Below are 12,515 nucleotides of genomic sequence, written 5' to 3'. Positions count from 1 at the left end.
TTTTATTTATTTTTAATATTTGATTTAACTATACCAATACTGTCATCAATGATTGTCATATTTTGGGGTTCTAAAGTATTAAAGACACTAAATGTGAACGTTGTTTTTAGCTCCAAACTAGTCTGGGATTGCTTAATGGCTCTAGAAAAGCAAGACAGTTACATCGAGGTGGGTACCGGGACAGGAAAGTAACAGAAGGAAATTAACACGATAATTAGCAAGCCAAAGGGGCCCACTGACTCATGGTGTACAACCGTAACTAGGTGCCCCTGATAGTGGGCTAAGGTTGGAGCTGGAAAAATGGATTGAGAAGAAAAACTCAAAGCTCTGGACAAAAGTACAGGGTATGGGGATTTTTTCCTTTTAAAAATTAGGCGAAGGACTTTTTAAAAAGGACTCGGTGGACAAAATTTTAGGAAAATTGCAGGCCTCTATATCAGCCTTTGCCCTCTTAACTTCCACCTAAAGAATATGGACAAACAGGAACATGATAATTCTGCCAAGAAAAACCATAAACAGCATGTATTGTTTATGAATATGAGGCAATAGGCCTGTTTTTGGTGTAGCTGTTTCTGAAAGGCAATTCTTACACTGAGAAAAATTTATTTTTCATAAATATATTAAATGTTTTATTCTAGTTATCTATTATTGAGAAATCTATCATTATTAAAGTAGGAATGTATTTATGACACTGCGTTGAAGTCCGTGAAGTATTCTATGATCACAGCTCATCAAGGTTTCTTCTTATGTATTTCACTTAGTATGGGTTTTATTTTACTAATGAAGATGACAGAGAAAACTTGTCTGACTGTAGATCAGGATGGAAAGGAACAATCTATAGAAATATGTGAGAATGTACAGAATATTAAAATATATCTTGTGGTTTATGAGGATAACTAATCACAAACTTTCTTAATTTAACATATTGAAGAAAGTAGAAATTGTTTCTACATCAATGTACTGTGTAACATCAAAAACACGTTACCTTAAAAATCATGGTAACTGACGTTTTGTCAAATCATTATTTAAAAGTAGTTAGGTTACAAGAAAAGCAATTTTAGCAATTGATAATATTTATTTTGAACAAAATATTTATGTAATAAACAAAATATAGGGATATTTCATATTCTACAAACTGCATAAACTATGTATTGAATAAATAGTAGCAAATATGTTAAAATAAAAGTAAATGGAATGATAAACAAGTCAGCATAAATTCAGTTAAAGGACTTGACAATGGCATTTTATATTATTGAATGAAAGGACATATTTCAAATATACATATAGTTTACATGTTTTGCTTTTGTATGGAATTTTCAAATGCAAGACCAGTACAATATATAAAAAAAGATAATATTTCAAACTACCAAGAAATTAATTTATTACACAATTTTCTTTCTCCATAAATACGTACATTAAACAATTTTAGGCTTAGCCCAAATAAACAATATAATTTGTATTAAACAATTGATTATATACAATATATTATTTTTATTATATATTATATACATTTATCTGTTGTCTTTACAATTAAGACATTTCAAAATATTACTAATTTTATAACGAAACTGTGATCAAGGTATCGCTATTATTGCCATGACTCTTACATTGCATTAAAAAATGGTTCTTGTTCTGAAATGTCATCATCAAAATTCAATCAAGAACTTTCAATACATTTGAAAATCAAGTTATAACTGAATGTATAATAATATTAATTATTTTGGATGTATTATTGGGAACCGGACAAGGTGACAAGAGATAAAAAATTAACAAAAAGAATTTTTACCTTCTTAAAAAAAGGTAATGCTGGGTTTTTAAATTAATTGACAGTAATATGTATATTGTTCGAGATACAAAAATTTCAAGGAAGAATCATAGGGAAATTATATTTGAAAACCTTGAAATTGTCAGGATTACATTGACAGGTACATTCTCAGGTTATTGTTTAGAAAATTTTCTGTTTTAAAAGCTTCATGATCAACAACACTCTTCTTATGAACACTGCAGCGTCACACAAATAACGAGTAATACTCTTACTACTTTTTTTTTTTTTTGAAGAGGTATAGCTGACTAGAGACATCATTCTTCTGTCTTGTCTTTTGCCTCTTTACCTCCTCCCTCCTCTTGATTTAATTCGGTGGTAAGCGGTGGTTTTTCTTCTGCCTCGTCGGACTCTGTTTTAATTACAGTGTTTGCCTGTGGGGCAGCATCATTAGTCCCCTCTGCTGCAGTCGGGGAATCCTCTTCACGCTGAAAATCTTCAAATGTACTGGCTTCAGGTGTTGTGGGTGTGGCTCGAGGCGGTTCAGCCGCTTTTGGACCACCTTCTCCAGAGACCAAATGGTTCGGTACATGTGGAGATGAACTATGACCCTTAAGAGATTTTTCTCCTTTACGCCATAAAGTTATTTCCTAGGGGAAAAAAATCAAATTCAAATATGTTATCAATTAATCACAAACAGTGCTTTAGAATGATTAACCACCTGTTGTTTAAAGTAACGCCTATCTTCTTCATCCATCAGCACTAAATTCAAAAAGTACTTAACGCTAAATTTCTTATTTATGTCTTTCATGGTTGGTGTAAGATCATAACAGCTAAGAAATAATCGTATAGGAATACTTTCTCCTCTTACAGGTGCACCATCCATTATTTCATATTTTACTATTTGGTCATTTTCAACAAAAGTGTTTGGACCTAAAAAGACATTCCACAAAAAAAAATTAATATAAGTTTGTTTATTTTTTTATTCAGAGATATTTCAGAAATAAAATAACAACTAAAACACACTTATAATGCATACATTTATGTACAGTCAAACTTCCCTTAAGCAGACAGCATTTGAAAATGGGACTTTGCTTATTAGAAGAAAACAGAAAAAAATAGGTATATTAAAGGAAAAAAAGAAAAATAATTGAATAGAAATGATGAGGGTGGGGTGAGAATGTTGAATTGCCAAAGGTATTCAAGAGGGATGTGTAATTTGTTGATTCTGAGTTTTTCTTTCTGATGTCTACTTATAACAGACTTTTTCATTACTGGATAATAAATAAATAACAAATAAATGGAATAATGGTGGGGAAAATAAAATTGTCTGACTATGAAGGATGTTTGCTTTATTATAAGTATATCTGCTGTTTGGGGAAGTTCGACTAAGTATGTTTAATAAATCTGTAGCGTTTTTCAACAAGTCAGTTTTTACCCCTTTTGTGTTTTGAAGCAATGTTTATTTAGTCACTAATGTTTACACACTATAAAAAGAGATTAGTGATGTTTTTTATTCATCAGCTTGTTTGAAATCTTGGATGTTTTACAAGTGTTTTGCAAATTTAAAATGGAGAGAAAAATAGTGAATTTTGATCATTTAATGTTTATTTTTTATTTATTTATTTTATTTCTACAACAAAGAAAACCACAGCTCAAGTCTGCTAGGAAAATTTGTGATGTTATGATGATTACACTTTAGGATAGTCTGAGGCCGGGATGGTTTATTTGGCTCAAAAGTGGAAATTTTGATTTAAAAGACGCACAGCGATCTTGTCTTCCTTCAACTGCTGATGATGACCAAATTTAAGCTTTAGTCACAAACAACTGTCACTCAACAACACCAACTTTCATATAAATGTTTCAATGCGTCTTAGAGCAGCTGAATGTGTTTGCAGGAGCAATGTATGCACACCTTGACTTAGAAGAATTTATTTCGATGCAATGTAAATTTTTAAAAAGGTTGATAACTGGAGATGTGGGTCCTTTAAATGATATCAGATGGAAAAATCTCGGAGAAAATGCAGCGACCCATTGTTAACAACTCCAAAAGCCAGATTACATCCCAAGAAGGTGCATTTGGTGGGATTGGAAGGGGGTTTATTTATTACGCGCTTCTTCTGCCCAACCAAACCGATAATTCTAATGCATACTATACACGAAGCGATTTAAGACATCAATTGACTAAAAATGACCAATATTGGTTAATCCGGATTTTTACACCAGGATAAAGATTCCCCCTCACAGAAGCACCAGAAATTGTAGCCTGGTTGGGATGTGCTACTTTATTTGCCTGACACCCTCTTCAGATTTCACTTATTCCGGGTTCTGTAAAGCTTTATTAATATGGAAACCTTTACGTCACTTGAAGACTGCAGAAAAGACTTCAAGGAATTCATCACTCAAACACCTAAGAAGTTCTGGGCGGAGAGATTTAAAAAATTACATGGAATATGGTATCAGATAGTGGAACAAAACAGTCAGTATAGTGTGTGGTGATTAATGACCGTTAATCGATAATTATTCAGAAATCGTGAAATGCGGTCTGGTGTGTTGAGGTTTCAGAAAAACATTTTCGATCTTTATTGAGATCATCTTCAGGGCCATTTTGAACACCAACACAATTTCGACTTCAAAAATCCAAAAATATTACATACAGAACAAAACAAATATAAACGTAATTTCTTAGAAATGGTTTATATCAACAGAGATAAACACAGCATCAATTACAGAACAGATACATGTAAACGCAGTCGCAGCTACGCCAATATTATTAATCAAATTCAATATAGATAACATACATATATCATCACATTACATTCCACACATCAAATATTTTTCACATAGTCTAATTGTCCAACAATTTAGCTTTCCTTTTCCTATTTATCCCTTTCTATGTAATCCTGAAAGGATAATCTGGCCAAACCATTACCAACACATTTTTTCCCTTCGTCGGCTCTTTTCACCTCAAAGAAGCCGACGCCTTATACAAAAATGTCTTTTCTATACCGACATCCCTCCCCACCCCTTCAAAATCCAACATATATAAACATAAAACAGCAATATCTCACTGGCATTCTAAACACAACATGCAAGAATGGCACAATTACACAGAAGAGAAACACTTTGAGTAAGTAGAAATACTTTGATTGAATATAAAAAAATATATTTTGCATTGTATAAATTCACTTTTTCACATCCTAAATGTATTTGTTAAATGTAAACATTGTTTGTAAATCCCAGGCCCTGAAGATGATCTCAATAAAGATCGAAATGTTGGCACGATAAAAGAAAATGTTTTTCTGAAACCTACATCACACCAGACCGCATCTCACGATTTCTGAATAATTAGTCAGTATAGTGTTGATTAAATCTGTTTACCATACCTGAACTTTTTATTGAATTCACACAAATGCTACAGATTTATTTTACAACTCAATAATAGTAAAAATATAAAAAACTCAATATAATATGTAGAGCAAATACTAACATAAACATGCTAATATGAATTCAAAATCTAATAGGGTTTTATTTTTTTTAGTATTTATTATATTTATATATATAAAAGGCACAATTAATTAATTTATTGTACACCTAATTAATTTTACTGTACTTTAAAATAAAATTGTTATGAAAAAAAGCCCCAATATAAATGAATTTTCAAGCAGAAAGAAAGACACTTCTCATGATATGTGATTTCCCTTATTAAGAGAAGAATGACTGAATTTTGATGGTATTCATTTATATTTCAATCACCAATTTGTTAGTGTGGTGTTTCCAAAGTGTAATATAGTAAAGAAAGGAAGCGGAAGAAAAAATCAAATATGTACATAGGAATGCAAAAAACATCTTTGGAACACCAAAATGTTTGTCTTCTATACTCCAAGTCAATAGATAGCGAAGCAAATAGAAAAACAAAACAACAAATCTAATTGGATATAAAGGACAAACATAACTAAAACTAGGTTAAAGAAAGCTCACCAGAACCTGTGGTTTCCTTTTTGATTATCGAGATTTCCATGTGTTTTAACTTTATTCGTACTAAAAGGAAATAAATCTTTCCAACGATCACATCTTTCAAATGGTACCTATGAAAGAAAAAATGTAATTAAAAAAAAAAAAAAAAAAAAAAAAAAAAAAAAAAAAAAAAAAAAAAAAAAAAGCGTCACGATTGGAATAAAAAAAATTGGAAAAAACCACCATTAAATTTTGAAATAAAACATTTATTATTTTCGACTGTATTATACTTACTTGCTTTTATTGTATTCAAATTCAATATGCAGGCAATCCTCTATTCCCACTTCCATTTTAATACTATTGTTCATTTCTGGATATGAAGATAATGTATGCACTACTATTTCTTTTTCTCTAGTAATATCTGATATTCGGCGAACTATAGTGACTCTCAAAAGGTACCTAAATAAAGTAACAAGCTTATTTTTTTGCCTACGTTTCAATAATACCATACAATAAAAAATGTCTCACCTGAGTCTGACATTTGAGCCTGTATAAGACTCAAAAGGTTTTTCTACATTCAGGAACTCAAAATTATACGTCGTGTTTTGAAGCAGTTCCCCAGGTCTCACCAATTCTTTTACAAGGGATGTAAAATCGTAATGATTCCCACGATCGTAGTACAATTCAATTTGGCCGATAAATTCTATTTTAATACCCTGATGTTCTAACTTACTGCCTGGCTTCTTTAATCTTATATTGACCTTTTAAGAAAACCACAAATATCGATCAGCATAATAATATAAAACTTTATTTTTTTAGAGGTATCAACAATAATTATAAATAATTAATTAAGGTTTTTAGTTGAGATAAAAAAGTCAATGGCACGAGCGGAATTCGAACAAGGGAGGGAAAATTCAAAAGGTGAGGTTGAGATGGGAAGTTAGTGTCCGAGTGGATCGAGGTCACGATAGCTCAAGTGGTAGAGCAGTGGCGTATCTAGCCGAAGATCATGGATTTGAATCCCGCTCGTGCCATTGACTTTTTTATCTGAACTAAAAACCTTAATTAACTGCAATATATTAATTGGTCAAGCAAACCACGAAATTAGTGAATTTAATAATTATAAAATTGTTGTATGTATTAACACTTGGCTTATTAAAATAATTAAATAAAATAATTTGCATCTTTTATACCACCAATCCTTTCATTCCCATTAATACTAATTACTCTAAAACTGAGCATCTGTTTTATTATTATTATTTAAAAAAGTCATAGTATTTTTGCATTTTAAATTACTAACCATTGTCATATATTAAAAATTCTGGCAGATGGATTCAATCCATGCCTTGCGTATTTTTGGTAAACACTTTATTGAAATACTGTATATGTCTACCAATAAAATACATTAAATAGTTAAAACAAAAATTTCAAACTATAAACACTAAATTAAAAAAGAAGAAACAATGATAACATTAGATAATAATTCTGGTCTGATCATCTTTGATTATTTAAAAATGAGTCATGTTTTTTGCATATTTCAATATGTAGTACAAGGTTAAATGAGAATATCAATATGATAACAAAATGTATGTTTCATACAAATGGTTCCCACTTTTTCCTCCATATCTCACCAAAATTTGTGATTCAAAACTCGACTAGATGACCAAGCAGCTCAAAGTGTTCTGAGTCAATCTCAAAGAGTTTGCATGAAGAAGAATGCCATGTTCAGGCGTCAGTTCCAGGGATGTATGCTGCTATTGGGGGTCAACCCACTCACCTCCAACAAAGATCTGGTCATTGGTGACTTCTAATGTAAGCACAGTGTGCAAATCATTGAAGTCTGCCAGGTTACATCGTCAAAGAACAGAGGACTCATTAGATTGGACAAACTGCATAAGAAGCTTCTCATTTTGCATACAAGGATATGGGAAAACATGGAAGGACAACTTCTGAGCTGCCAAGTAGCTTAAAATAACAGCCTTGGCAATAGTTTCAAGATCCTGCCCATTTGTCTGGGGGGGGGGGGTATGTCGTACAGTATGTGCCCAGTGAGTTGAGCATGGACCAGAAGTGTTCTGTACTCAGTGTCGAACAATGCAAACATTTTGTTGTTTTACCTGATTCACAGCTCAACTAGACCAACCCTAGAGTGAAAAAGCTCCCCAAGGCTTGACAGATGCCAAGTCCATAGTCGTTTGGCCATCTACTTCTGAACTTATAAGAATGTACAAAAACTATCAAACCACTACATAAAAAAAGTCACTGCAGATGGTCTAGATTAGAATGAAATACGTCTGATGAAATAAATGCCTATTATGGAAAAAACAATTCATTTCCTGCCCATCATCTTTTTTTTTTAATTTCTTGAATTTGAAATTTAATGTGGAGGCTAACCTGTAATTGCTTAAAGTAAAATATGTATTTTTTTTCATAGCGGATACAATGAACTGGAAGAATTCCCCTTGTCGCAGCTTTACAGCTTATTGTACTACTTCCTGGCTCTATTTCTGGAACTTGCAACAACTCCACAGAAGAAATTCATTTTCAAAGGGGGTCAGGACCGATTTCACCTGAGATTCGATCTAGTCCAGACTTTCTGTGTAAACTTCCATTGTGGCCACCACTCCCCCAAAACATCAGAAAAAAAAAAGTTCAGAGGCGACAGTGGAAACATGACTGTGGGATCTATTAGCTGAGTCTCACACCCAGTCCCCAAATATGAATTTGATCTGAACAGTTCCATTAAACATTATTAAAACTAGAAATCATCTTTTAACCATAACATTCGTCAGTATTTTCTAATTATTCCTCCTTTAAAACTGTACAGGCTTAGGGTGTTGTTTTCCAAACAATTAAATTTTTTTTAAAATATTTATTTTAAACATAAGCAGCTATGATTTTTTCCTGATTACTTCTTCTGCTTAATCTGTTAAAATTTCATTGGTTGATGTGAACGATATGAGACTTAAATATATACAGACAGATGTGCACATCCGACGACCCACCGAGCACCTCTACCCCCAATAATAAGTTTATTATTATTTCTCTGAGTAATAAATGAATAAATCAACTCACCTCTTATGAACAAACCATTTGTTTTTCCTTTAGTGACAATCCAATAACGTAGAATCACAATTACAATTTTAATTTCTCAGACTGCATATAAACTACTAATTTAATGGCTTGAAGTAAAATATGTATTTTTTATTGTGGATAGAACAAATTAGCGAAGTTCCCCCTGAGCAGCTTTAGAGCTTATTGTACTCCTTAGCTCCATTTTTGTAGCTTGCAACATTCCACATAAGAAACTCATTTTCAACGGGTGGGGGTCAGGACCATGGACCACCCCAGACTCTCAGTGTAAACATGCATTGTGACCACCGCACCTCATAAGCATCAGAAAAAAAAGTCCAGAGGCGACAGTGGGAATCAAACCCATGACCGTGGAATCTACTAGCTAAGAGTCTTGACACCCGGTCCTCTAATATGAATTTAATTTTCAGATCTGTGATCGTGAAGGATCTTTAATGGTAGATCTTACTAATGTAAAGAGTTGAGAATTTATCTTACCTTCCCAGAAACAGTCTCTCCATCGTAGTACAACAAATGTCGCTCTTTCTTTCCATCTTCAGTCTTTATTTCTGCCTGCGTTCTAGTATCAGCACCGTCTAACACTATCTCTACGTCTGCACTTTGTCCAAATCCAAAAAAGCTCTGGAATAAGAAAAACCGTTTATTATATTCATGGGAAATAGTTCATTAAGTACGAACTAAGATATAAATTGTATATCGGATTTTTTTTTAATGGCAAAAGCAAAACCTAATAGGTAGTCAATTGAACAAGCAGAGATTTAAATAGCTGAATACGGGTTGAAATTGTCAGGAAGTTAAATTAAAGAGTAGAAGGCATGCATTTTATATTAGTTAATACAAAACATACCATGTTCGAAATTGTATTGGAAGGGGTGGGTAACTAATAGTACATAGATCCTGAAATATCTGCCGTCAAACCCCTTTATCAGATGAAATTCATAATGGTTTCCTTTCCAATTAAAGTTGTTATTACATCCTGAGGCCGATATAAAAATTATTAATCTAACAACTTAGTTTAGGTTACGTCACAAAGTCACGCCTCCTTGATACCTTTTGCTTTGGAAACTAGCTTTCCCGACCGAGTAAACTCGAGTGGAAATTAAATTTTTCCAGGCTGGTAAAACTTCAAATTACGATATTTAAAACGAGATTTAACCTTTGCGAGCTAAGTGTAAAAATAATCGCGGAGGCGAGAAGTGCTGGCGTAAGTGCACGTCGCCTTGAAGAACGATGAAGAGGGAGACGAAGAATCATTTTGATGACACAAATGCGTCATTGAGTTCAATTTCAATCACAGCCAAAAAAATCTCATAAATACTCAAAAAAATTCATTTTATAAAAATATCAAACACTCATTTGATCGCTAATTGTTCAAGTTCAAATATTCGCTTTATTTATTGTTACAATAATTTAAAATTGTGAAAAAAAACAAATTTATGAGTTTAAAAAATCAGATTTACCATGTTTTGTTTTCATTTGAATAAAAATACTTATAAAGTTTTGAAAGAGGTTGAAAGTAAAAATTATTGGCTTTCTATTGATTTTATCAAAACCAAAATCAAATTTAACATAAAATAAAAATGATTATTCGAAGATAGTGAGATGTGGTGACGTAGGTTTTAGAAAAACATTTTCTTTATTGTGCCAATGTTTATATACAATCTTTTATACTTTATATACTTAATATACAATCCAAAAAAAAAAAATTTTTTTTTTTAATATTCAATCAAAGTATTTCTTTTCATTCAAAGTGTTTGTCCTCTTGAGTAGAAATACTTTGAATGAAAAGAAATACTTTGATTGAATATAAAAAAAATATATATTTTTTTGGATTGTATAAATTCAATTTGTTTCCACATCCTACATGTATTTATTAAATTTAAACAATGTAAATCCTAGGCCCTGAAGATGATCTCAATAAAGGCTGAAACGTGGCACAATAAAGAAAATGTTTTTCCTACGTCACACCAGACCACATCTCACTATCTTCGAATAATCATCGACTAACAGTCACTAATCACCATACATAAAATAAAAATATTTATTGATTTTTACCTTTTACTTGCAAATTTTTTGCATTTTTCATTGTCATACTTTTTTTATTTATCATTTAAACTTGATTTCCAATGTAATAATCAAAATGTACACTTTTCTTTTAGATACTCTTCTTCTGTATTGATAGGTTGAAAAATTTCAAGATCTCCTTGGTTGAAAACTTTTATTCAATTTAATAAATTACATGGACATTTCGGGCTCCTGGCCCATCATCAGAAACTAAACATAGAGAAATCTCATGGTATAATTCACAATCTGAAGGCACACCCATCAATAATTTCCAATTTGTTAAATAAAAGTATTTATACCTGAACCATGCTAATGATACAATATATTATTTTTCCACCCTGTCCATGTAATTTACTAAATTGAATAAAAGTTTTCGAACACGGAGATCTTGGAATTTTTTAACCTAGCAATAGAGAAGATATGAACCGTGGAGTTGGTAATATATAAAATAAGATATTCTTCTTTATTAGCTGTATAACTTTGAAGGAGGATGAAATTAAAAAATATTTGTTTTTTTTTGCCAATTGGTATAATAAAAACCAAAATGAAATTTAACATAAATTAAAAATGCTGATTTGTCTTTACTTGTTACTTGCTCATTTTTTCCAGTTTTCACTCATTATTTTTTTTATTTATTGTTTAACCTTCATTTTCAACAGAATGATCAAAATGAATATGTTTTTACACTTTTATTTGACAATCTTCTTTAATAATTTGTATACATTTTGAAGGAGGTTGAAACTAAGCAATATTCAATTAATTAAGGTTTTAAGTTGAGATAAAAAAGTCAGTGTCACAAACGGGATTCGAACCCACGACCTTCGGCTTGATACGCCGCAACTCTACCACTTGAGCTATTGTGGCACTAACTTCCCTAATCTAAACAATATTAGCTTTCTAGGGCTAATTGGTATCATAAAACCCAAAGTCCAATTTAACATTAACTAAAAATGCTATTTGATTTTTGTCTGTTATGATTAGGGTTGTGTTTAGAAAAAATTCCTTATTTTTGCACTAACACTGAACTTTCAATGATTTTTTCTGAGAAATTTTTTCTTCCCACAACCCTAATCCTAAGTTACTATTAGAAAGGCTAGTCAATTGCATAGAAGATCTAGTTTTCATTGTCATACTTTTCTTTATTTATTGTTTAAACTTGATTTCATGTGAATAATTTTCAAAATGAACATATTTTTGTTTTCATTTGTCTAAAAAACTTATAAACTCACCAAAGAAAGTTGAAACTGAGCAAAATAGGTTTCATAAGAATCAAAAAACAGGTTTTCTAAATGATTATTTTCCTTGTTACTAGTTCATTTTTTCCCATTTTCTTTGACATACTCTTCTTTTTTAATTGCTTAACTATTTAACTTTTGAAGGAGGTTGATTTTTCCAGTGTACTTTAACATTCACTTTTTTATTTTATTTGGCCAACGAGATAAGCTTTTATATAGTAGTATTGTTAGAAATGAAGGCTTATCTCATTGTCCTTATTTAAGGAGAATGTCAAAGAAAATTGGCAAAATGAACTAGTAACAAATAAATTTTTTATCTTGCCTGAACATTATCAACATTCTCTTTTAGTTAAGTGTCAAATGGGCAATTTAAAAAAAGTTTTGGTTTTCTGTTTTAATTAATA

General features: G+C 31.4%; 1 protein-coding gene across 2 annotated transcripts; it reads right to left on the bottom strand.

Annotated features, from left to right (window-relative positions):
* Positions 1 to 1,997: 1,997 nt before the first annotated feature.
* On the bottom strand, positions 1,998 to 10,019 carry LOC106673905 (vacuolar protein sorting-associated protein 26B-like). Of its 2 annotated transcripts, none has more exons than XM_014406289.2 (8): positions 9,863 to 10,019; positions 9,660 to 9,788; positions 9,290 to 9,433; positions 6,248 to 6,480; positions 6,014 to 6,178; positions 5,744 to 5,850; positions 2,484 to 2,695; positions 1,998 to 2,412 (listed from the first exon to the last, which is right to left on the bottom strand). In XM_014406289.2, the coding sequence occupies exons 2-8, from the start codon at positions 9,660 to 9,662 to the stop codon at positions 2,080 to 2,082; spliced, it is 1,197 nt and encodes a 398-aa protein (XP_014261775.1). In that variant the 5' UTR covers positions 9,663 to 9,788; positions 9,863 to 10,019; the 3' UTR covers positions 1,998 to 2,079. The 2 variants fall into 2 exon arrangements, with proteins under 2 accessions (XP_014261775.1, XP_014261776.1); XM_014406290.2 differs by having other exon boundaries at positions 5,750 to 5,850.
* Positions 10,020 to 12,515: the final 2,496 nt, after the last annotated feature.

The sequence above is a fragment of the Cimex lectularius genome, unplaced genomic scaffold (genome assembly GCF_000648675.2).
Source record: "Cimex lectularius strain Harlan isolate CLEC.00 unplaced genomic scaffold, Clec_2.1 scaffold15, whole genome shotgun sequence".
NCBI classification, from domain to species: Eukaryota; Metazoa; Arthropoda; class Insecta; order Hemiptera; family Cimicidae; genus Cimex; species Cimex lectularius.
The sequence above is the reverse complement of the archived record's forward strand: the minus strand, read 5'-3'. Positions and strand labels throughout refer to the sequence as shown.

Coding starts and splice junctions, on each gene's coding strand:
- LOC106673905 (XM_014406289.2), bottom strand. Junction 6,179..6,247: donor GGCTCAAATGTCAGACTCAG/GTGAGACATTTT, acceptor TACTTTATTTAG/GTACCTTTTGAGAGTCACTA. Junction 2,413..2,483: donor GGCGTTACTTTAAACAACAG/GTGGTTAATCAT, acceptor TTTTTCCCCTAG/GAAATAACTTTATGGCGTAA.